Genomic DNA, 22,767 nt, shown 5'->3' on the forward strand with positions numbered 1-22,767 from the left:
CACCTCACCACCATAGTCACCTCACCACCATAATCACCTCACCACCATAATCACCGCACCACCATAGTCACCTCACCACCATAATCACCTCACCACCATAGTCACCTCACCACCATGGTCACCGCACCCCCATAATCACCTCACCACCATAATCACCTCACCACCATAGTCACTGCACCACCATAGTCATCTCACCACCATAATCACCGCACCACCATAGTCAGCTCACCACCATAGTCACCGCACCACCATAGTCACCGCACCACCATAGTCACCGCACCACCATAGTCACCGCACCACCATAGTCATCTCACCACCATAATCACCGCACCACCATAGTCAGCTCACCACCATAGTCACCGCACCACCATAGTCACCTCACCACCATAGTCACCGCACCACCACGGTCACAGTTATATAGGGTTCTAAGCAGTGGGAGAGAATGGGTAAGGGTTTAAAGGGAATTAAATATCAGTCATATTACCACAATTTTCTTCCTATTCTTATTATAACACCCTTTGTTCCATCATCAGCTGACACACTTTCCTCTGAATCAGGAGGTTCTGGTTCAAGTCCCACTCCAAGGGTAGAGCCCAAAAATGCCGGCTGACACTCCCAGTGCAGTTCTGAGGGACGGCTGCATTGTCTTTTGGATGAGATGCTAAACTGCTTGCTCAGATGGGTGTAAAAGATCCCGTGACACTGTTGTTTTCTTTAATTGGTTCATGGGATGTGGGCGTCGCTGGCTGGGCCAGCATTCATTGCCCATCCTTAATTGCCCCTGAGAACTGAGTGTCTTGCTAGGCCATTTCAGGGGCATTTAAGAATCAGCCACATGGCTATGGGTCTGGAGTCACATGTAGACCAGACCAGGTAAGGAGAGCAGATTTCCTTCCCTAAAGGACATTAGTGAACCAGATGGGTTTTTACGACAATCGACAATGGTTTGATGGTCATCATTAGACTTTTAATTCCAGATTTTTATTGAATTCAAATTCCACCATCTGCCATGGCGAGATTCGAACCGGGGTCCCCAGAGCATTACCCTGGGTCTCTGGTGACAATACCACTGCAGGAAGAAGGGCAGGGGAGATCCCCCCGCCGGTGTCCTGGCCAATATTTATCCCTCAATCAACATCACAAAAAACAGATTATCAGATCATTATCACATTGCTGTTTGTGGGATCTTGCTGTGCACACATTGGGCTGCTGTGTTTTCCCGCATTCCAACAGTGACCACACTTCATAAAGTGCTTCGTTGCTGTAAAAGCTTTGAGACCTTTGGTGGTTGTGAAAGGCACTATATAAATGCAATTCTTGCCTTGTATTTAATATCTCCTGGCCTCCAGCTGACCACAGGCTTTCCCTGTCCTGCTTTGACCCACCCTTCACCCTTTCATTCCCTTCAGACCCTCTCCACATTTCAAAACTCTTCCAGTTCTGAGCGAAGATCATCAGCCTGAAGCAATGGCTGGAACTTTATGGCACACCACCTCCCCTCCACATCCCACCCCCACCCCCACCCTTACCCAAACCCCCTGCACCCTCCCGCTCCATATCCACCCCCCCACAAGTGGGCTGGCAGCTGGGGGGGTGGTAAAATTGGGCATTGTGTGGGTGCCACCAGCCCATCGCCAGTGGGGTGTTTCCACAGTGTGAAACCCGGCGGCCTTGTTTGCAGGCTGAGATGTGGGTCACTTTTCTGGGCACATTGTAGCCAATGGAGGCCCCTCCCCATGATATTCCCCACTCTCCGGCACCCTGACATGTTAGCCGTCTGCCCCCTGAACCTGGTACTCTGCCACTCCTCCCCCCACCCCAGGCTGGCCCCAGTGGGAGACCCCAACTTACCTTGTTACCTGACTCCTTCGACGATTGTTGCTGGGGCCATAGAAACATGGAAACTAGGAGCAGGAGTAGGCCATTCGGCCCTTCGAGCCTGCTCCGCCATTCATTATGATCATGGCTGCTCATCCAACTCAACCTGTCTACCTGTTTCTATCTGTCTGTCTACAGCTCTACCTGTCCCACCCTCCCTTAAACCAGCTTATATTTCACCTCTTTTCTATTTTGCCTTAGTTCTGTTGAAGGGTCATTTGGACTCGAAACGTTAACTGTGTTCCTCTCCGCAGATGCTGTCAGACTTGCTGAATTTTTCCAGGTATTTTTATTTTTGTTCTAGATTTCCAGCATCCGTAGTATTTTGCTTTCATCCAATTCAATAGCCTGCTCCCGCTTTCTCCCCATATCCTTTGATCCCTTTCACCCCAAGAGCTATATCTAACTCCTTCTTGAAAACAGACAATGTTTTGGTTCAACTACTTTCTGTGGTAACGAATTCCACAGGCTCACCACTCTCTGGGTGAAGAAATTTCCCCTCATCTCAGTCCTAAATGGTCTACCCCGTATCCTCAGACTGTGACCCCTGGTTCTGGACTCCCCCACCATCAGGAACATCCTTCCTGCATCTACTGCCTGCAGTCCTGGCAGTGGCCACCGGAGCGGCGCTGCGACTGGAGAGCTGTCAACCATTCAATTGGCTGGCAACGCTTGGGTGGTGGGGCTTGCTCCTAGATAGGGGTGGTGTCTCCCCACCCCGACACTGTCAAATCAGCTCAGAGCGACCTAGCCAAGCAGAGGCGGGGCTCACTCCACCGGGAGACGGGGTTACCGTCTCCAGTAAAGTTCCATAGAACCATAGAACACTACAGCACAGAAAACAGGCCAATCGGCCGTTCTAGTCTGTGCCGAAATATTATTCCGCTAGTCCCATTGACCTGCACCTAGTCCATAACCCTCCAGACCTCTCCCAACCATGTATCTATCTAATTTATTCTTAAAACTTAAGAGTGCGCCCGCATTTACCATGTCAGATGGTAGCTTGTTCCACACTCTCACCACTCTCTGAGTGAAGAAGTTCCCCCTAATGTTCCCCCTAAACCTTTCCCCTTTCACCTTTCACCCTAAAGCCATGTCCTCTCGTGTTTATTTCTCCTAATCTAAGTGGAAAGAGCCTACTCGCATTTACTCTGTCTATACCCCTCATAATTTTGTAAACTTCTATCAAATCTCCCCTCATTCTTCTACACTCCAAGGAATAAAGTCCTAACCTGTTTAATCTTTCCCTGTAACTCAACTCCTTAAGACCCGGCAACATCCTAGTAAATCTTCTCTGCACTCTCTCAATCTTACTGATATCCTTCCTGTAGTTAGGCGACCAGAACTGCACACAATACTCCAAAATTGGCCTCACCAATGTCTTATACAACCTCACCATAACATCCCAACTCCTATACTCAATACTTTGATTTATGAAGGCCAGTATGCCAAAAGCTTTCTTTACAACCTTGTCTACCTGTGACGCCACTTTCAGGGAATTATGTATCTGAACTCCCAGATCCCTTTGTTCCTCCGCACTCCTCAGTGCCCTTCCAGCTGGGAGAAGCGGTGGTGTAGTGGTATTGTCACTGGGCTAATAATCCAGGTGCCCAAGCTAATTGCTCCAGGAACCTGGGATCAAATCCCAACATAGCAAACAGTAGAATTTGAATTCAATCACTAAAAATCTGGAATTAAAGCTCTAATAGAATCAGAGAAATTTTACAGCACAGAAAGAGGCCACTTGGCCCATCATGTCTGTACCGGTCAAAAAACGACCCACTCAGCCTTTCCTTTCCAACGTTTGGTCCAGAGCCCCTGCAGTTTACGGAACTTGAGTTGCTTACACCTCTTAAATGAGTTGAAGGTTTCTGCCTCTACTGCCCTTCCAGATCCCCACCACCCTCTGGGTGAAAAATAACGACCATGAAACCGTTGCCGATTGTCACAAAAACCCATCTGGTTCACTAATGCCCCCTTAGGGAAGGAAATCTACTGTCCTTACCCGGTCTGGCCTACATATGACCTCAGGCCCACAGCAATGATGTTGACTCTTAACTGCCCTCTGAAATGGTCTAGCAAGCCACTCAGTTGTATCAAACCACTACAAAGTCAATAAAAAGGAATGAAACCGGATGGACCACCCGGCATCAACCTAGGCACTGGAAACAACAACAGCAATCTCAGCCCTGTCGACCCTGCAAAGTCCTCCTCACTAACATCTGGGAGCTAGTGCCAAAATTGGGAGAGCTGTCTCACAGACTAGTCAAGCAACAGCCTGACATAGTCATCCTCACAGAATCATACCTTACAGATAATGTCCCAGACACCACCATCACCATCACCATCCCTGGGTATGTCCTGTCCCACCAGCAGGACAGAGCCAGCAGAGGTGGAGGCACAGTGGTATACAGTTGGGAGGGAGTTGCCCTGGGAGTCCTCAACATCAACTCCAGATCCCATGAAGTCTCATGGCATCAGGTCAAACATGGACAAGGAAACCTCCTGCTGATTACCACGTACCGCACTCCCTCAGCTGATGAATCTTTAAAAATTAATTCATGGGATGTGGGTGTCGCAGGCTAGGCCAGCATTTATTACATATGGTCCTCCCTCAGCTGATGAATCTGTGCTCCTCCATGTTAAATACCACTTGGAGGAAGCACTGAGGGCGGCAAGGGTGCAGAATGTACTCTGGGTGGGGGACTTCAATGTCCATCACCAAGAGTGGCTCAGTAGCACCACTACTGACCGAGCTGACCAAGTCCTAAAGGACATAGCTGCTGGACTGGGTCTGCGGCAGGTGGTGAGGGAACCAACAAGAGGGAAAAACACTTCACCTCATCCTCACCAACCTGCCTGCCACAGATGCATCTGTCCATGACAGTATCAGTAGAAGTGACCACTGCGCAGTCGTCATGGAGATGAAGTCCCACCTTCACATTGAGGATACCCTCCATCGTGTTGTGTGGCACTACCACCATGCTAAATGGGATAGATTTCAAACAGATCTAGCAGCTCAAGACCGGGCATCCATGAGGTGCTGTGCGCCATCAGCAGCAGCAGAATTGTACTCGAACACAATCTGTAACCTCATGGCCTGGCATATCCCCCATTCTGTCATTACCATCAAGCCAGGGGATCGACCCTGGTTCAATGAAGAGCGCATGAGGGCATGCCAGGAGCAGAACCAGACATACCTAAAAATGAGGTGACAGCCTGGTGAAGCTATAACACAGGACTACTTGGTGCCAAACAGCATAGGCAGCAAGTGATAGACAGAGCTAAGCGATCCCACAACCAACAGATCAGATCTAAGCTCTGCAGTCCTGCCACATCCAGTCTTGAATGGTGGTGGACAATTAAACAACTCATTGGGGGAGGAGGCTCCACAAATATCCCCATCCTCAATGATGGAGGAACCCAGCACATCAGTGCAAAAGATAAGGCTGAAGCATTCGCAACAATCTTCAGCCAGAAGTGCCGAGTGGATGATCCATCTCAGCCTCCTCCAGAGGTCCCCAGCATCACAGACGCCAGTCTTCAGCCAATTCAATTCACTCCACATGATATCAAGAAACGACTGAAGGCACTGGATACTGGAAAGGCTATGGGCCCTGACAATATTCCGGTAATAGTACTGAAGACTTGTGCTGCAGAACTTGCCGCACCCCTAGCCAAGCTGTTCCAGTACAGCTACAACACTGGCATCTACCCGAATATGTGGAAAATTGCCCAGGTATGTCCTGTACACAAAAAGCAGGATAAATCCAACCCGACCCATTACCAACCCATCAGTCTACTCTCGTTTATCAGTAAAGCAATGGAAGGGGTCATCAACAGTGCTATCAAATGGCACTTGCTTAGCAATAACCTGCTCACTGGCACCCAGTTTGGGTTCTGCCAGGGCCACTCAGCTCCTGACCTCATTACAGCCTTGGTTCAAACATGAACTAAAGAACTGAACTCCCGAGGTGAGGTGAGAGTGCAAGCCCTTGACATCAAGGCAACATTTGACCAAGTGTGTCATCAAGGACCCAGGGAAAATCTGGAGTCAATGAGAATCAGGGGGCCAACACTTCACTGGTTGGAGTCATACCTAGCACAAAGGAAGATGGTTGTGTTTGTTGGAGGTCAGTCATCTCAGTTCCAGGACATCACTGCAGGAGTTCCTCAGGATAGTGTCCTAGGCCCAAACATCTTCAGCTGCTTCATCAATGACCTTCCTTCCATCATAAGGTCAAAAGTGGGGATATTCGCTGATGATTGCACAATGTTCAGCACCATTTGCGACTCCTCAGATACTGAAGCAGTCCATGTCCAAATGCAGCAAGACCTGGAAAATATCCAGGCTTGGGCTGACAAATGGCAAGTAATGTTTGCGCCACACAAGTGCCAGGCTATGACCATCTCCAACGGGAGAGAATCTTATCATCGCCCCTTGACGTTCAATGGCATTACCATCACTGAATCCCCCACTATCAACATCCTGGGCGTTACCATTGACCAGAAACTGAACTAGACTAGCTATATAAACACTGTGGTTACAATAGCAGGTCAGGGGCTAGGAATTTTGTGATGAGTAACTCATCTCCTGACTTCCCAAAGTCTGTCCACCATCTACAAGGCACAAGTCAGGAGTGTGATGGGATACTCCCCACTTGCCTGGATGAGTGCAGCTCCCACAACACTCAAGAAGCTTGACACTGTCCAGAGCAAAGCAGCCCACTTGATTGGCACCACATCCACAAACATTCACTCCCTCCACCACCGACACACAGTAGCAGCAGTGTGTACCATCTACAAGATGCACTGCAGGAATTCACCAAGGCTCCTTAGACAGCACCTTCCAAACCCATGAACATTATCATCTAGAAGGACAAGGACATCAGATAGATGGAAACACCACCACCTGGAAGTTCCCCTCCAAGTCACTCAGCATTCTGACTTGAAATGATATTGCCCTTCCTTTATTGTTACTGTGTCAAAATCCTCTTTAACAGCACTGTGGGTGTACCTACACCACATTTTTTTGTATTCTTCCATGGGATGTGGGAGCAATTGTTGTCCATCCCTAATTGCCCTTGAACTGAGTGGCTTGCTGGGCCATTTCAGGGGGCAGTTAAGAATCGTCCACATTGCTGTGGGTCTGGAGTCACATGTAGGCCAGACCAGGTAAGGACGGCAGATTTCCTTCCCTGAAGGACATTAGTGAGCCAGATGGTTTGTACAGCAATCAGTGATAGTTTCATGATATTGATTACTGATGTTGCTTTCATTTCCAGATGTTTTATTGAATTACACCAGCTGTGTAGTGGGATTTGAGCCCATGACTTGGGATCATTAGCATGGGCCTCTGGATTACTAGTCCAATGACATAACCACTCTGCTCTCATCTCCACATGGCCTTCAGCGGGTCAAGAATTGTCTCACCACCACCTTCTCAAGGGCATTCAGGGATGGGGAACAAATGCTGGTCTTACCAGGGATGCTCGCATCCCATGAAAGAATCCAATGAAAGTAAAGTAAACTCTGTGGTATGTTGACTGAGGGAGAAGTGATATGAATGCATTCAGAGAGACTTACTTACCCTCAGGAAGCCATTGACAGGCGCCTCTGGTTTGGGACAGTAAATGGAGCCATCAGAGGGGTCAGGACTCACGGGATCCTCAATCTCTCTCCTCTCCTCATGCTCATTAATACACAGAGTGCTTCTGCAGAAAGAGCAGGGAAAGGACCAGGTCAGTTCAATCTACCATTGACCATGTCAATCAGTGAGAAGCCAACTAACTCCCTAATCGCAGCTCTGAAGAAGAGTCATACTCAACTTTAAATGTCAACTCTGTTTCTCTCTCTATAGTAGTTGCCTTACCTGCTGAGTATTTCCAGCATTTTCTGCATCTATCTCATCCCAGCTCAGCTGTTTAGGACCAAACCTATCTCGTTTAGACTTGCTTCAGTTACAGTGAGTGATTACAAGCTCAGGACACAGACTCCTCTCCCACTCTGTGTACACACACTCGGGATTAATACTCTTCTCCCAAACCGTGTTCACACACTCGGGATTAATACTCTTCTCCCAAACCGTGTTCACACACTTGGGTTTAATACTCTTCTCCTACTCTGTGTTCACACACTCCGGATTAATACTCCACTCCTATTCTATGTACATACACTCCTGATTAATACTCCCACTCTGCGTACACACACATGAGATTAATACTCATTTCCCACTTTGTGTACACACACTCGGGACTAATACTTCCCTCCCATTATGTGTACATACACTCGGGATTAATACTCTTCTCCCACACTGTGCACATACACTCGGGATTAATACTCTTCTCCCACAATGTGTTCACACACTCGGGAGTAATAATCTTCTCCCACACCATGTTAACACACTCGCAATTAATACTCTTCTTCCACACCATGTTCACACACTCGGGATTAATACTCTTCTCTCACTCTGTGTTCACACACTCGGGATTAAAACTCAGCTCCCACTCTGTGTACACACACTTGTGATTAATATTCCTTTCCCACTCTGTGAACACACATTCAGGATTAATACTCCGCTCCTACTCTGTGTACACATATTCCGGATTAATACTCCCACTCTGCATACACACACTTGAGATTAATAATCCTTTCCCACTCTGTGTACACACATTTGGGATTAATACTCCTCTCCCACTATGTGTACATACACTCGGGATTAAAACTCTTCTTCCACACCATGTTCACACACTCGGGATTAATACTCTTCTCCCAAACTATGTTCACACACCCAGGTTTAATACTGTTCTCCCATATGTGTTCACACACTTGGGATTAATACTCTTCTCCCACTCTTTGTTCACACACTTGGAATTAATACTCTTCTCCCACACTGTGTACACACACTCAGGATTAATACTGTTCTCCCATACCGTGTTCACACACTCAAGATTAATACTCTTCTCCCACTTTGTGTTCACAGATTTGGGATTAATACTCTTCTCCCATTCTGTGTACACACACTCTGGATTAATACGGCTCTCCCATACCATTTACACACACTCGGGATTAATAGCCCCACCATGTTTACACACATTTGGGATTAATATTCCTCTCCCACACCGTGTACACACACTCAGGACTAATACCCTTCTCGCATGCTGTGTACACACACTTGGGATTAATAAAATTCACTCACACCGTATATACACACACTATGGATTAATATTCCCACTCTGTCTACACGCATTCAGGATTAATACACCTTTCCCACAGCGTGTACACACACTCGGGATCAATGCTCCTCTCCCACTCTGCACACACACGCTATGAATTAACAGTCTTCTCCCACTTTGTGTATACACACTCGGGATTAAAACTCCTCTCCCACTCTGTGTACACACACTTAACCCAATTGCGTGCTCTGGCTGATCTGACTGTGGTCTCAGCTCCACTTTCCTGTCTGCCCCCCCATAACCCTTGATTCCTTTGTCTATCAAAAATCTATCTAATGCAGCCTTGAACAGAATCAAAGGCCCAGCCTCCACTACTTTTAGGGGAAGAAAATTCCACACAGCAACGACCTTTGGGAGAAAATGGTTCTCCTCATCTCTGTCTTAAAAGGGATGCCTCTTATTTTTAAACAAGGTCCCCTGGTTTTAGTTTCTCCCACGAGTGGAAACATCTTCCCAGTATCCACCCTGTCGAGTCCCCTCAGGGTCTTTCATGTTTCAATAAGATCACCTCTCATTCTTATAAACTCCAATGGGTATAGGCCCAACCTGCTCAACCTTTCTTCATAAGACAACCCCTTCATTCCAGGAATGAGTTGAGTGAACCTCCTCTGAACTGCTTCTAAAGCAATTATATCTTTTTTTTAAATAACGAGACCAAAACTCTACACAGTATTCCATAATTATGGCCTCAAGTGCATTCCCAAATCATAATTGCTTCACCATTGGTGGCCATGCCTTCAGTTGCCTGGGCCCCAAGCTCTGGAATTCCCTCCCCAAACCTCTCTGACTCTTTGACTTGCTTTCCTCTTTTTAAGACGCTCCTTAAAACCTATCTCTCTGACCAAGCTTTTGGTCATCTGACTTGGTATCTCCTCATGTGGCTTGGTGTCACACTTCGTTTGATAACACATGCCATGAGATGTATGAAATTTTGTTTGACAATGCTCCTGTGAAGTGCCTTGGGACATTTTACTATGTTAAAGGTGTTATAGATATAAGTTGACAAGAGCCCGGGTCCTGATGGACTTCATCCTAGGGTCTTAAAAGAAGTGTCCAGTGAGATAGTTGATGCATTGGTTTTAATTTTCCAAAACTCTCTAGATTCGGGGAAGGTCCGAATAGATTGGAAGATAGCAAATGTAACTCCATTATTCAAAAAGGGAGGGAGACAGAAAGCGGGAAACTACAGTCCAGTTAGTTTAACATCTGTCGTAGGGAAAATGTTAGAAGCTATTATTAAAGAAGTTATAGCAGGGCATTTGGATGAGCTCAAGGTCATCAGGCACAGTCAACATGGTTTTGTGAAAGGGGAATCACATTTAACCAACTTATTAGAGTTCTTTGAGGAAGTAACATGTGTTGTGGATAAAGGGGAACCAGTGGATGTAATGTACTTGTATTTCCACAAGGCATTTGATAAGGTGCCACATCAAAGGTTATTGTGGAAAATAAAAGCTCATGGTGTAGGGGGTAATATACTGACATGGATAGAAGATTGGCTAGCTAACAGGAAGCAGAGAGTAGTTATATAAATGACTTGGGTGAAAGGACGGATGGGATGTTTGCCAAATTTGAAAATGACACAAAGATAGGTAGGAAAGTAAGTTGTGAACAGGACATAAAAAGACTACAAAAAGATATAGATAGGTTAAGTGAGTGGGCAAAGATCTGGCAAATGGATTATAATGTGGGAAAATGTGAAATTGTCCATTTTGGCAGAAAGAGTAAAAGAGAAGCATATTATCCAAATGGTGAGAGATTGCAGAGCTCTGGGGTGCAGAGGGATCTGGGTGTCCTAGCGCATGAATCACAAAAGGCTAGAATGCAGGTACAGCAAGTAATTAGGAAAACTAATAGAATGATATAATTTATTGCGAGGGGAATTAAATACAAAAGTAGAGAGGTTATGCTTCAGTTATACAGAGCACTAGTGAGACCACATCTGGAGCACTGTATACAGAATTGGTCTCCTTATTTAAGGAAAGATATAAATACGTTAGAAGCAGTTCAGAGAAGGTTTACCAGACTAATACCAGGAATGGGTGGGTTGGCTTATGAGGAAAGGTTGGACAGGTTAGGCTTGTATCCACTGGAGTTTAGAAGAGTAAGAGGCGACTTGATTGAAACCTTTAAGATCCTGAGGGGTCTTGACAGGGTGGATGTGGAGAGGATGTTTCCTCTTGTGGGAGAATCTAGAACTAGGGGTCACTGTTTAAAAATAAGGGGTCGCCAATTTAAAACAGAGATGACGTGAATTTTTTTCATTTAGAGGGTTGTGAGTCTTTGGAACTCTTCCCGAAAAGGTGGTGGAAGCAGAGTCTTTGAATATTTTTAAGGCAGAGGTGGATAGATTCTTGGTAAGCAAGGGGGTGATAGGTTATCGGGGGTAGGCAGGATGCAGATTTCAGGTTACTATCAGATCAGCCATGATCTTATTAAATGGCGGAGCAGGCTCGAGGGGCCGAATGGCCTAATCCTGCTCCGTGTTCGTATGTTTGTACTGTTGTTTGCCACTGACCCTGTCTCACCTCTAGTCTCCACACTCGGTGGGTGACAGGCCTGTAAACAGGAAGGTGGATCACAGGCCTCATATGTACCTTTGTCTTTCTCCCTATTTGTTTAAGCCACTACCCTCGGAGTTCCCCATGAAACAACTCCTCTTCTGGATGGAAACCTCCATCACCCTCCCTCAGTCCAGACCAGCAATGTCCCAGGATCTCAGCCTGCAATTCCCCTGCCCTGTCCCCCGCTCTCTAACTCTCCACATTCCAGAGGCTTGGGACCGGAATTTTACAGACTCATCTTTCTGACTCAGTGCTAGGACCAAATTCAGGCCACCAGCTTGACCCTACCGAGTAGTGGGTCTTCCAGTGAATTTTGTGGGAGCCAGCCCCAGGAACTGGCGGGGGTGGGCAGGTGAGAGGAGTCAGATACCTGAATGAAGGACAATGACCCAACGGGAAGCCAGCAGCCCTGCACAGGGGCAGGACTGTGCCGTGTGGGTGCCAAAGTTAAGGAAGCACAAAGAGGAGGAAGGTGGGGTGCCAGGAGATTAAGGGCAGCGATCTCGACTCACCGACGTGGCAGTGTAAGGTCCTGGTGGAAGCCGTGAGGACATGGAGGCTGGTGCTCTTTCCAGAGGAAGGCAGGAGGAAGAGGGCCAGCCTCAGGGTGTGTGGAGCACGTGTCCCTGGGTAAGGCACAGCCTGAAAGGTCAACACAGCCACAGTTCTCAAGGTTCCTCAATGGGGTGACATCAATCCTCTTGCTGCCAGCTGTACAAGGTACTTACTTCAAGTATCTGCTCCCATTGGTGCTACCCTAACACTATGTTATTCCCATTGGTTGCTGGGTTCCCCCTTTAGATGGTGGCAGATTGAAACATCACTGACTGCCCACTGGACCCTCACCTTCCTTGTCTTGCTGTGGTGCTGACAAATCGAGAAAGAGCCACCGCGCCCATAGAATGTCTCCTTTTTGGCATTTTAATTGTTCTGATTGGCTGTGCGTTTTACCCAGGGGGAAAGAGGTGGGCATGAAGTCCAGTTGATGGGTTCACTGCTTTCCCAGCATTTCCATCTCCAAACCCGCCTCCAAATGGTCGAGGAAAACCCCTCTCCCACCCAAGCTGTCATCTACTTGCTGCTTCCTGAGGTAACTTCTTCAACCTCCGGCCTGCCCTGCTTTCCTGTGCCCATGATCCTTGACCCTTCACCTAGGGGATGTCCGTACCCATCACCAAACAGGGAGATGACGCAGTGTTTCTCCTCCTGTGCTGGGCCTTCACACAGCTTGCCTCCATCACGCGGAGCGGGATTGTTGCAGTGCCGAGTCCTTCTCCTACGATGGGAAGCGTCACAGGAAGTCCAGGCTGACCAGCAGCTCCAAGAACCATCCTGTAGGGCTTGAGGGAGGATACAAATACAGAGATAGTCAGGGACAACGAGAACAATTTAACATGCAGGTGCAGCAGGTAGTTAGGAAAGTAAATGCTAATTAACCTTATTACAAAGAGATTGAGGTTTGTGAGTAAAAGGGCCCCAAAATTTGGCTCTGTGGTGCTGCTGGAGCTGGCCTCTTGAGCATCTCCAATTTGAATCTCTTACACTACATCTAAGAAGCTGGGAGCGCTCTCTCTGGCCTGTTGCTCCCTTCTGGGTGCATCTCCTTCCAGCCAATTGCAGCGCAGACACTCAGCAGATTCCTTTCAGTCAGTGCAAACCCCCCCCACCCCCCTTTAAGAGGGACAGACTGCCTTTAAGAGCCGGAGGTGAGGCTGAAGCAGGCTCCGGCCTCACATGCTGGGCCTCCTGTTGAGGGTGAAGCCAGATAAACAACGCGGGTCACACTCAGCTGAACGCTAACAATCAGGAAAATGAGGAGGGCAGCATGAATTTTGTGCGCTGACAGTGTCATTGGGACTGGGACACAGCGCAGTTGTGAATCGCGATCCCTGCACCTGAAAACAGGAGCAAACTCATTTCTAATTTCTGCAGCTTAAAACTTACTGTGACCCCACCTGGAGTGTCACGGTGTGCATTTGATAAAGTCCCTCATAAGAGACTGTTAGCTGAAGTTGAAGCTCATGGAACTGAAAACAAATGATTGGCCCGGCTAGGAAACTGGCTGAGCGGCAGGAGGCAGAGAGTAGGGATGATGCACAGGTACACTCATTGACAGTGTCCCACAATGACCTGTGTAGCAGCCTCAACGATTAACTGGACTCAGGTGATGATATAGAAAGCCACGTATCCAAGTCTGCCAATGACACAGATAGGCAGCTTTATAAATAGTGTAGCGTAGATAGAAGCATAAGACTTTGAAGAGATATGAATAGATTAACTGAACCCATGTCCCGAGAGCGTTAACCTGGGCCTCTGGGGTTACTAGTCCGGCGACATTACCACTTCGCCACTATCTCCCCACTTACTGAGGAAGGGACATGTTTACATTGGAAACAGTTCGGAAAAGGTTCACTAGGTTCATTCCTGGGATGAAGGGTTGTCTTGTGCAGAAAGGCTGAACAGGTTGGGCTTATACTCATTGGCACTTAGAAGAATGAGAGGTGACCTTACTGAAACAAATATGATTCTGAGAGGGCTTGAAAGGGTAGATGCTGTGAGGATGTTTCCCCCCATGGGGAATCTAGTACTAGGGGGCGCAGTTTCAGAATAATAGGTCTCCCATTTAAGACGAATGAGGAGAAATTTCTTCTCTCAGAGGGTTGTCAGTCTTTGGAATTTTCCTTCCCAGAGAGCAGTGGAGGCTGGGTCATTGAAAATATTCAAGGCTGTGTTAGACAGAATTTTGACTGACAAGGGAGCTAAGGGTTATGGGGGACAGACAGGGAAGTGGGGTTAAGGCCACAATCAGATCAGCCATGATCATATTGACTGTTGGACTAGGCATGAGGGCCTGAATGGCCTATTCCTGCTCCTATTACTTGTGTTCTTCTGTTAAAATGTTTGTGGAATTCTGGCCTTTCTATCTCGAGAACTAAAATACAAGGGGGTAGAAGTCAGGCTTCAGCTGTACAAAGCCCTGGTTAGACCACACCTGGAGTTACTTTGAACTAGGACTGGGTCCCACACCTTAGGATATATTGTCTTGGAGTGCAGCATAGATTTACCAGAATGATACCTGGGCTCCAGGGGTCAACTTACAAGGAGAGACTACACAAACTAGGGTTGTATTCCTGGAATTTAAAGGTTAAGGGGAGATTTGATTGAGGCGTTTTTTTCTTTATTCTTTCATGGGATGTGAGCATCACTGGCAAGGCCAGCATTTGTTGTCCATCCCTAATTACCCTCGTGTCTTGCTGGGCCATTTCAGAGGGAAGTTAGGAGTCAACCACATTGTTGTGGGTTTGGAGTCACATGTAGGCCAGACCAGGTAAGGACGGCAGATTTCCTTCCCTAAAGGACATTAGTGAACCAGATGGGCTTTTTTATGACAATCAGCAACAGGTCATATTACTGGGACTAACTTTATTACAGAATTTAAATTCTACCAGCTGCTGTTGTGGGATTTGAACCCATGTCCCCAGAGCATTAGACTGGGCCTCTGGATTACTCGTCCAGTGACATTACCACAAAACTACCATGCCCCCTTGCTATCAGCACTGTGGGCGTATCTACACCACAGGGACTGCAGCGGTTCAAGAAGGCAGCTCACCACCACCTTCTCAAGGGGCAATTAGGGATGGGCAATAAATGCTGGCCCAGCCAGCGACACCCACATCCTGTAAAATGAATAAAAAAACAGAAGTTTTCAAGATATTTAGGGGAACAAATAGGGTAGATAGAGAGAAACCTTTTTCAACTGGTTGGAGACTCTAGGACCAGAGGGCATTATCTAAACACTGGAGCTGGGCCTTTAGGAATGAAATTCAGAAACACTTCTACATACAAAGGATGGTAGAAACTATCTTCTGCAGACAGCAATTGATGGTAGATCAATCGTTAGCTTTAAGTCTGGGATTGATAGGTTTTGTTCACCATAAGTATTAAGGGATATGGGGCAAGGGCACGTATATGGATTTAGGCCTCAGATCAATTATAACCTCACTGAATGATAGAACAGGCTGGGGCTAAATAACCTACTCCTGCTCCAAAATTTGTGTGTGTTCAAGTTTTGGTCTCCTTACCGAAGGAAACACTTACTTGCCTCTATCTACGCTACACTATTTACAAAGCTGCCTATCTGTGTCATTGGCAGACTTGGATATGTGACTTTCTATACCATCACCTGAGGACAGTTAATAGCTGAGGCTGCCACACAGATGAAGGGAATGCAACAAAGGTTCACCAGACTGATTCCTGGGGTGAGAGGGTTGTCCTATGAAGAGAGATCGAGCAGATTTTGTCTGTATCCCCCCTAGAGTTTAGAAGAATGAGAGGTGATCTCATTGAGACCTAGAAGATTCTGAAGGGGATTGACAGAGTAGACACCGAGCGATTGTTTCCGCTGGTTGGGGAATACAGAACCCAGGGGGCACAGTCTCAGGATAAGGGGCCAATCATTTAGGACCGAGATGTGGAGAAATTACTTCACTCAAAGGGTCAATTTTTTTTGGAATTCTCTACCCCAGAGGGTTGTGGATGACCAGCCATTGATTATATTCAAGTTCGGAGTTAACAGATTTTTGGGCTCCAGAAGACTTAGGGGATGTGAGGATAGTGTGGGAAGGTGGAGTTGAGGTAGGAGATCAGCCATGGTGATATTGAATGGCGGCGGATCTGCAGGTGTGAGGGGCCGAATGGCCTCCTCCTGGTCCTTTTCCTAATGTCCATTCTGAATCAGGGAGGCATGCAACAGTGGATGAGTCTTTGAAACAGATCTGAGGAATTTCCCCTGCCCTGAAACTAGCTGTGTTGCCATGGTAACCTATGGGTAGGAGAGGGAGGTATTAGCGCAGCATTAAATATTCACTTGAATATTTACTTGAGTGATAGTCTGGTGTCCGACGCTCACAGCTGTCTCCATAGGTCCCGGCCTTGCAGATACACATACAGCTGTTTTCGACCATGACGGTTTTGCCATTATTTGGGCATGGAGAACATCGACATGCGTCAAAGTTTTCCATGTACTCCATCATGGCTTGTTCCAGGTGGCGGCGCTTGGTGACAGCACAAGGTATCCCCTTCATCAATCCCAGAATGGGCCGGAGCTGCAGGATCAAATCACTGAGGTGAGCTGAGAACGGCTGAGACTGAGAGGGTGGGATAAACTGACTGGGAAAGAGTGAGAGAGAGTGAGATAGACTGAGAGGCTGAGAGAGGCAGAGAGAGTGAGACTGAAAAAGAGAGTGAGAGAGACATCGAGAGAATAAGATTGAGAGAAACTGAAAGAGAGTGAGAGAGACTGAGACAGAATGAGAGATTGTGGGAGTGCCTGGGAGTGAGTGAGGGAGTCTGAAACAGAGTGAGTGAGAAAGAATGAGAGTTAGAGGGACTGAGAGTGAGAAGGAATGAGAGAGGGACTGAGAGAGTGAGACTGAGAGAGAGACAGACTGAGAGAGATTGAGGCTGGGAGGGGGAAAGAGACTGAGAGAATGAGAGCAAATGTGGGAGGGTGAGACTGAGAGAGTTTGAGATACTAGAAGAGAGTGAGAGACTAAGAGAGAGCGAGTGAGAAAGAGTGAGTGACAGAGAGACTAAAGGAGACTGTGAGAGACTGAGAGAACTACCAGATCACGGAAGCCAATCTGTTTAAGTGGATTCCAGTCCAGTTATTGTAGCACAGGGTAGCACCAACAAAGATCGAGCTGGCTGAGTCCTAAATGGCATAGCAGCTAGACTGGGTGTGCGGCAAGTGCTGAGGGAACCAACAAGAGGGAAAAACAAAACAAAATTAAAAATACCTGGAAAAACTCAGCAGGTCTGACAGCATCTGCAGAGAGGAAAACAGTTAAATTTTCAAGTCCGTATGACTCTTCAACAGAACATACTTGACCAGCCTCACCAATCTGTCTGCCGCAGATGCTTCTGTCCATGACAGTATCGGTAGGAGTGACCACTGCACAGACCTTGTGGAGACGAAGTCCCGCCTTCACATTGAGGATACCCTCCATTGTGTTGTGTGGCACTACCAACGTGCTAAATGGGATAGATTTCAAACAGATCTAGCAACTCAAGTCTGGGCATCCATGAGGCGCTGTGGGCCATCAGCAGCAGCAGAATTGTACTCGAACACAATCTGTAACCTCATGGCCTGGCATATCCCCCACTCTACCATTACCATCAAGCCAGGGGATCAACCCTGGTTCAATGAAGAGTGCAGGAGGGCATGCCAGGAGCAGCACCAAGCATACCTAAAAATGAGGTGCCAACCTGGTGAAGCTATAACACAGGACTACTTGCATGCCAAACAGCATAAGCAGCAAGTGATAGACAGAGCTAAGCGTTTCCACAGCCAATGGATCAGATCTAGGCTCTGCAGTCCTGTCACATCCAGTCGTGAATGGTGGTGGACAATTAAACAACTCACTGGAGGATGTTGCTTCACAGATATCCCCATCCTCAATGATGGAGGAGCCCAGCACATCAGTGCAAAAGATAAGGCTCAAGCATTCACAATAATCTTCAGCCAGAAGTGTCGAGTGGATGTTCCATCTCAACCTCCTCCGGGGGTCCCCAGTATCACAGATGCCGGTCTTCAGCCAATTCGATTCACTCTACGTGATATCAAGAAACGGCTGAAGGCACTGGATAGTGCAAAGGCTATGGGTCCTAACAATATTCCAGCAATAGTACTGAAGACTTGTGCTCCAGAACTTGCTGTGCTCCTAGCCAAGCTGTTCCAGTACAGCTACAACACTGGCATCTACCAGGCTAAGTGGAAAATGGCCCAGATGTGCGCTATACACAAAAAGCAGGACAAATCCAACCCAGCCAATTACCGCCCCATCAGTCTGCTCTCGATCATCAGTAAAGTAATGGAAGGGGTCATCAACAGTGCTATCAAGAGGCCTTGGTTTAAACATGGACAAAAGAGCTGAGGTGAGAGTGACTGTCCTTGACATTAAGGCTGCATTTGACCGAGTGTGGCATCAAGGAGCCCTAGCAAAACTGGGGTCAATGGGAATCAGGGGGAAAACTCTCCACTGGTTGGGGTCATACCTAGCACAAAGGAAGATGGTTGTGGTTGGAGGTCAATCGTCTCAGTTCCAGGACATCACTGCAGGAGTTCCTCAGGGTAGTGTCCTCGGCCCAACCATCTTCAGCTGCTTCATTAATGACCTTCCATCATAAGGTCAGAAGTGGGGATGTTCACTGATGATTGCACAATGTTCAGCACCATTCGAGACTCCTCAGATACTGAAGCAGTCCATGTCCAAATGCAGCAAGACCTGGACAATATCCAGGCTTGGGCTGACAAGTGGCAAGTAACATTCACGCCACACAAGTGTCAGGCAATGACCAACTCCAACAAAAGAGAATCCAACCATCGCCCCTTGATGTTCAATGGCATTATCATCACTGAATCCCCCACTATCAACATCCTGGGGGTTACCATTGGCCAGAAACTACACTGGACTAGCCATATAAATATGTGGCTATAAGAGCAGATAGGATATCTGGAGAGGATAGGAATCCTGTGGCAAGTAATTCACTTGCTGATTCCCCAAAGCCTGTCCACCATCTACAAGGCACAAGTCAGGAGTGTGATGGAATACTTCCCACTTGCCTGGATGAGTGCAGCTCCAACAACACTCAAGAAGCTGGACACCATCTAGGACAAAGCAGCCGCTTGATTGGCACCACATCCACAAACATTCACTCCCTCCACCACCGACGCACAGTAGCAGCAGTGTGTACCATCTACAAGATGCACTGCAGGAATTTACCAAGGCTCCTTAGACAGCACCTTCCAAACCCACGAGCACTACCATCTAGAAGGACAAGGGCAGCAGATAGATGGGAACACCACCACCTGGAAGTTCCCCTCCAAGCCACTCACCATCCTGACTTGGAAATATATCGCCGTTCCTTCACTGTCGCTGGGTCAAAATCCTGGAACCCCCTCCCTAACAGCACTGTGGGTGTACCTACACCACGTGGACTGCAGCGATTCAAGAAGGCAGCTCACCATCACCTTCTCAAGGGCAATTAAGGGGCAACTAGGGATGGGCAATAAATACTGGCCCAGCCAGCGATGCCCACAATGAATGCATAAAGAAAAGGGAAGGTTGTCTCTGGGTAATTTATTGCCAATTCCTTGCCCTCTGAGAGGGCTGGTTGTTTCTCTCTAGTGACTTGCTCGGCCATTGCAGAGGTTTTTAAACGCGAAGCAGGTGGTTTTGGACTGGAGGCACATAGAGGCCAGAATGGGTAAGGATAGCAAATTCTCTTCACTGAAGAACATTAGTGACCCAGCGGAGTTTGTAGGACATGCCGGCTGCCCTCACATCACCAGTTTTAAGGAACTCAGTTATGTAAGTTGCTACCGTGAAATTTAAATTCAAAACGTCTGCTGGGCTATCTCAGTCTGTCCCTCCCAAGAGCGTTCAGTCCCCACCCCACCCCACCCCGCCCCACCCCACCCACAGAGATCTGGACAGGAATATGGAAAGGATTTAAATTTAATGCAAACAATATCACAGTCCCAGGTGAATGGTGGAAGAGGTAAAGAGGTTAAATGTCACAGTCCCAGGTGAATGGCGGTAGGGGTCAGGAGGTCGAAGGTGACAGTCCCAGGTGAATATTCGAGGGGCAGGGACAGGAGTCGGAGTAGTCAGGATGGTATTTACTCACCTTGAAGTCCACCACTGTTGGATTGTCCCGGACTGACTCCACCCATTGCTTGTATTGCCCTGTGGGGAAGGTTTTGCCCTTCTGCCAGGCGAGGGCTGCAGCATACTCTGCCCGGCCTCCTCGTACCATGGATACTGACTTCTCTGCAGCTTCGAGAATCGAACCTGAGCACAAGACAAATCACAGGCCTGAGTGTCTGCAGGCCCACTGTTGGGTGCACCTCTGCCCCAATATTGGGTATACTTCAGGCCTAATAATGGGTGTACTGCAGGTGCAATATGGGGTGTACTTCAAGCCCAATATCAATGTGGGATGTACTTCAGGCCCAATATTGGATATACCTCAGGCCCAATATCCTAAGGCCTAACATTGGGTGTGTTTTAGGCCCAGCATTGATGTAGTTCAGGCCTAGTAAGATGTAGTTAAGGCTCAATATCGGGTGTGCTTCAGGCCCAAAATTGGATGTATTTCATGTTCAATATTGGGTGTACTGCAGGTCTAATATTGGGTGTACTTCAGGCCCAATATCGGCATACTTCAGGCCCAATATTGGCGTACTTCAAGCCTAATATCGGGTGTATTTCAAGCTCACTATTCAGTGGCCAGAAACTCATTGTCTGTTCTCATCTACTCCCACCCACCCTGCCAGGGAGAGTTAGGGATGAAGCCATGGGAGGAGAAGGAGACCACCTATTGGTGCTTGCCCAGCCCACCTTGAGTGAGCAGGTATGTGTCATGCAAAAAGAGGGAAAGGGTATTGATGGTGAGTCTCCCTTTCCCCACCCAGAGCCCAGTCACCGGGACCGCCATTGGCTGCCAAGGGTCCAGTTGTAGCCCATGGGGTTGACCCCTGACACTGTGACCTTTGATGAGGTTGAAAGTTATGGTCTGGGGCTGACCTGTTGTGACCACTTCCTATCCCCATACACATCCAGCCCCTGCTTTGGATTTCCAGTGTATCACAGTCACATATGATGGGTGGAGATGAGGGTGAATACTAGAGAGGCTGGGACTGTACGTTCTCAATCCCAAACACTCCCAAGAAGGGAGCTCACCACCACCACCTCAAGGGCAATTAGGGATGGACAACAAATGCTGGCCCAGCCAGCGACACCCACATCCCGTGAATGAATATATTCAGGGAACAAGACAGAGTAGACACAGAGGATAACCCTGGGGAGCAAATTCCTTTTTGTTCCTTCACTGCAAACAAGAAACAATTGCATTTTTATAGCACCTTTCACACCGCCAGGATGTTCTTCAGAGTCAATGAAGTAATTTTGAAATTCAGTCACTGAATTGGTAGGAAATGCAACAGCAAGCGTGCACAGCAAGCTCCCACAAAACGTAATGTGGTGATGAGATGATTATCTGTATTAGTGAGGCTGGTTGAGGGATAAATATTGGTCAGGGCACAGAATATAATTCCCCAGCTAGACTTCAAAGAGTGTCATGGGGTCTTTTGCCCCCACCTGAGAGGGCAGGGGTGGTCTAAGTTTAATGTTTCATGCAACAGATAGAATATCTGACAGTGCAGCACTCCCTCAGTACTGACCCTCCGACAGTGCTGCACTCTCTCAGTATTGACCCTCTGACAGTGCAGCACTCCCTCAGTACTGACCCTCTGACAGTGCAGCACTCCCTCAGTACTGGCCCTCTGACAATGCAGCACTCCTTCAGTACTGACCCTCCGACAGTGCAGCACTCCCTCAGTACTGACCCTCTGATAGTGCAGCACTCCCTCAGTACTGACCCTCTGACAATGCAGCACTCCTTCAGTACTGGCCCTTTGACTGTGCAGCACTACCTCAGTACTGGCCCTCTGACAATGCAGCACTCCCTCAGTACTGGCCCTCTGACAATGCAGCACTCCCTCAGTACTAACCCTCTGACAGAACAGCACTCCCTCAGTACTGACCCTCTGACTGTGCAGCACTCCCTCAGTACTCACCCTCTGACAGTGCAGCACTCCCTCAGTACTGACCCTCCGACAGTGCAGCACTCCCTCAGTACTAACCTTCTGACAGTGCAGCACTCCCTCAGTACTAACCCTCTGACAGTGCAGCTCTCCCTCAGTACTGACCCTCTGACAGTGCAGCACTCCCTCAGTACTGACCCTCCGACAGTGCAGCACTCCCTCAGTACTAACCCTCCGACAGTGCAGCACTCCCTCAGTACTGACCCTCTGACAGTGCAGCACTCCCTCAGTACTGACCCTCTGACTGTGCTGCACTCCCTCAGTACTGACTCTCTGACTGTGCTGCACTCCCTCAGTACTAACCCTCTGACAGTGCAGCACTCCCTCAGTACTGACCCTCTGACAGTGCAGCACTCCCTCAGTACTGACCCTCTGACAGTGCAGCACTCCCTCAGTACTGACCCTCTGACAGTGCAGCACT

At 48.0% G+C, this 22,767-nt stretch overlaps 1 protein-coding gene across 1 annotated transcript in view; it reads right to left on the reverse strand.

Annotated features, from left to right (window-relative positions):
* LOC144691779 (complement component C6-like) overlaps positions 1-22,767 on the reverse strand; it is a 109,798-nt gene that overhangs the window by 48,667 nt on the left and 38,364 nt on the right. The window contains exons 10-13 of the mRNA XM_078560242.1: positions 20,369-20,532; positions 16,557-16,782; positions 12,846-13,017; positions 7,469-7,592 (exon numbers count right to left, since the gene is read on the reverse strand). Of these exons, the coding sequence (XP_078416368.1) occupies positions 7,469-7,592; positions 12,846-13,017; positions 16,557-16,782; positions 20,369-20,532 (686 nt within the window). The remainder of the gene's footprint in view (positions 1-7,468; positions 7,593-12,845; positions 13,018-16,556; positions 16,783-20,368; positions 20,533-22,767) is intronic.

Source organism: Cetorhinus maximus, chromosome 2 (assembly GCF_964194155.1).
Source record: "Cetorhinus maximus chromosome 2, sCetMax3.hap1.1, whole genome shotgun sequence".
In the NCBI taxonomy this organism is placed as follows: domain Eukaryota; kingdom Metazoa; phylum Chordata; class Chondrichthyes; order Lamniformes; family Cetorhinidae; genus Cetorhinus; species Cetorhinus maximus.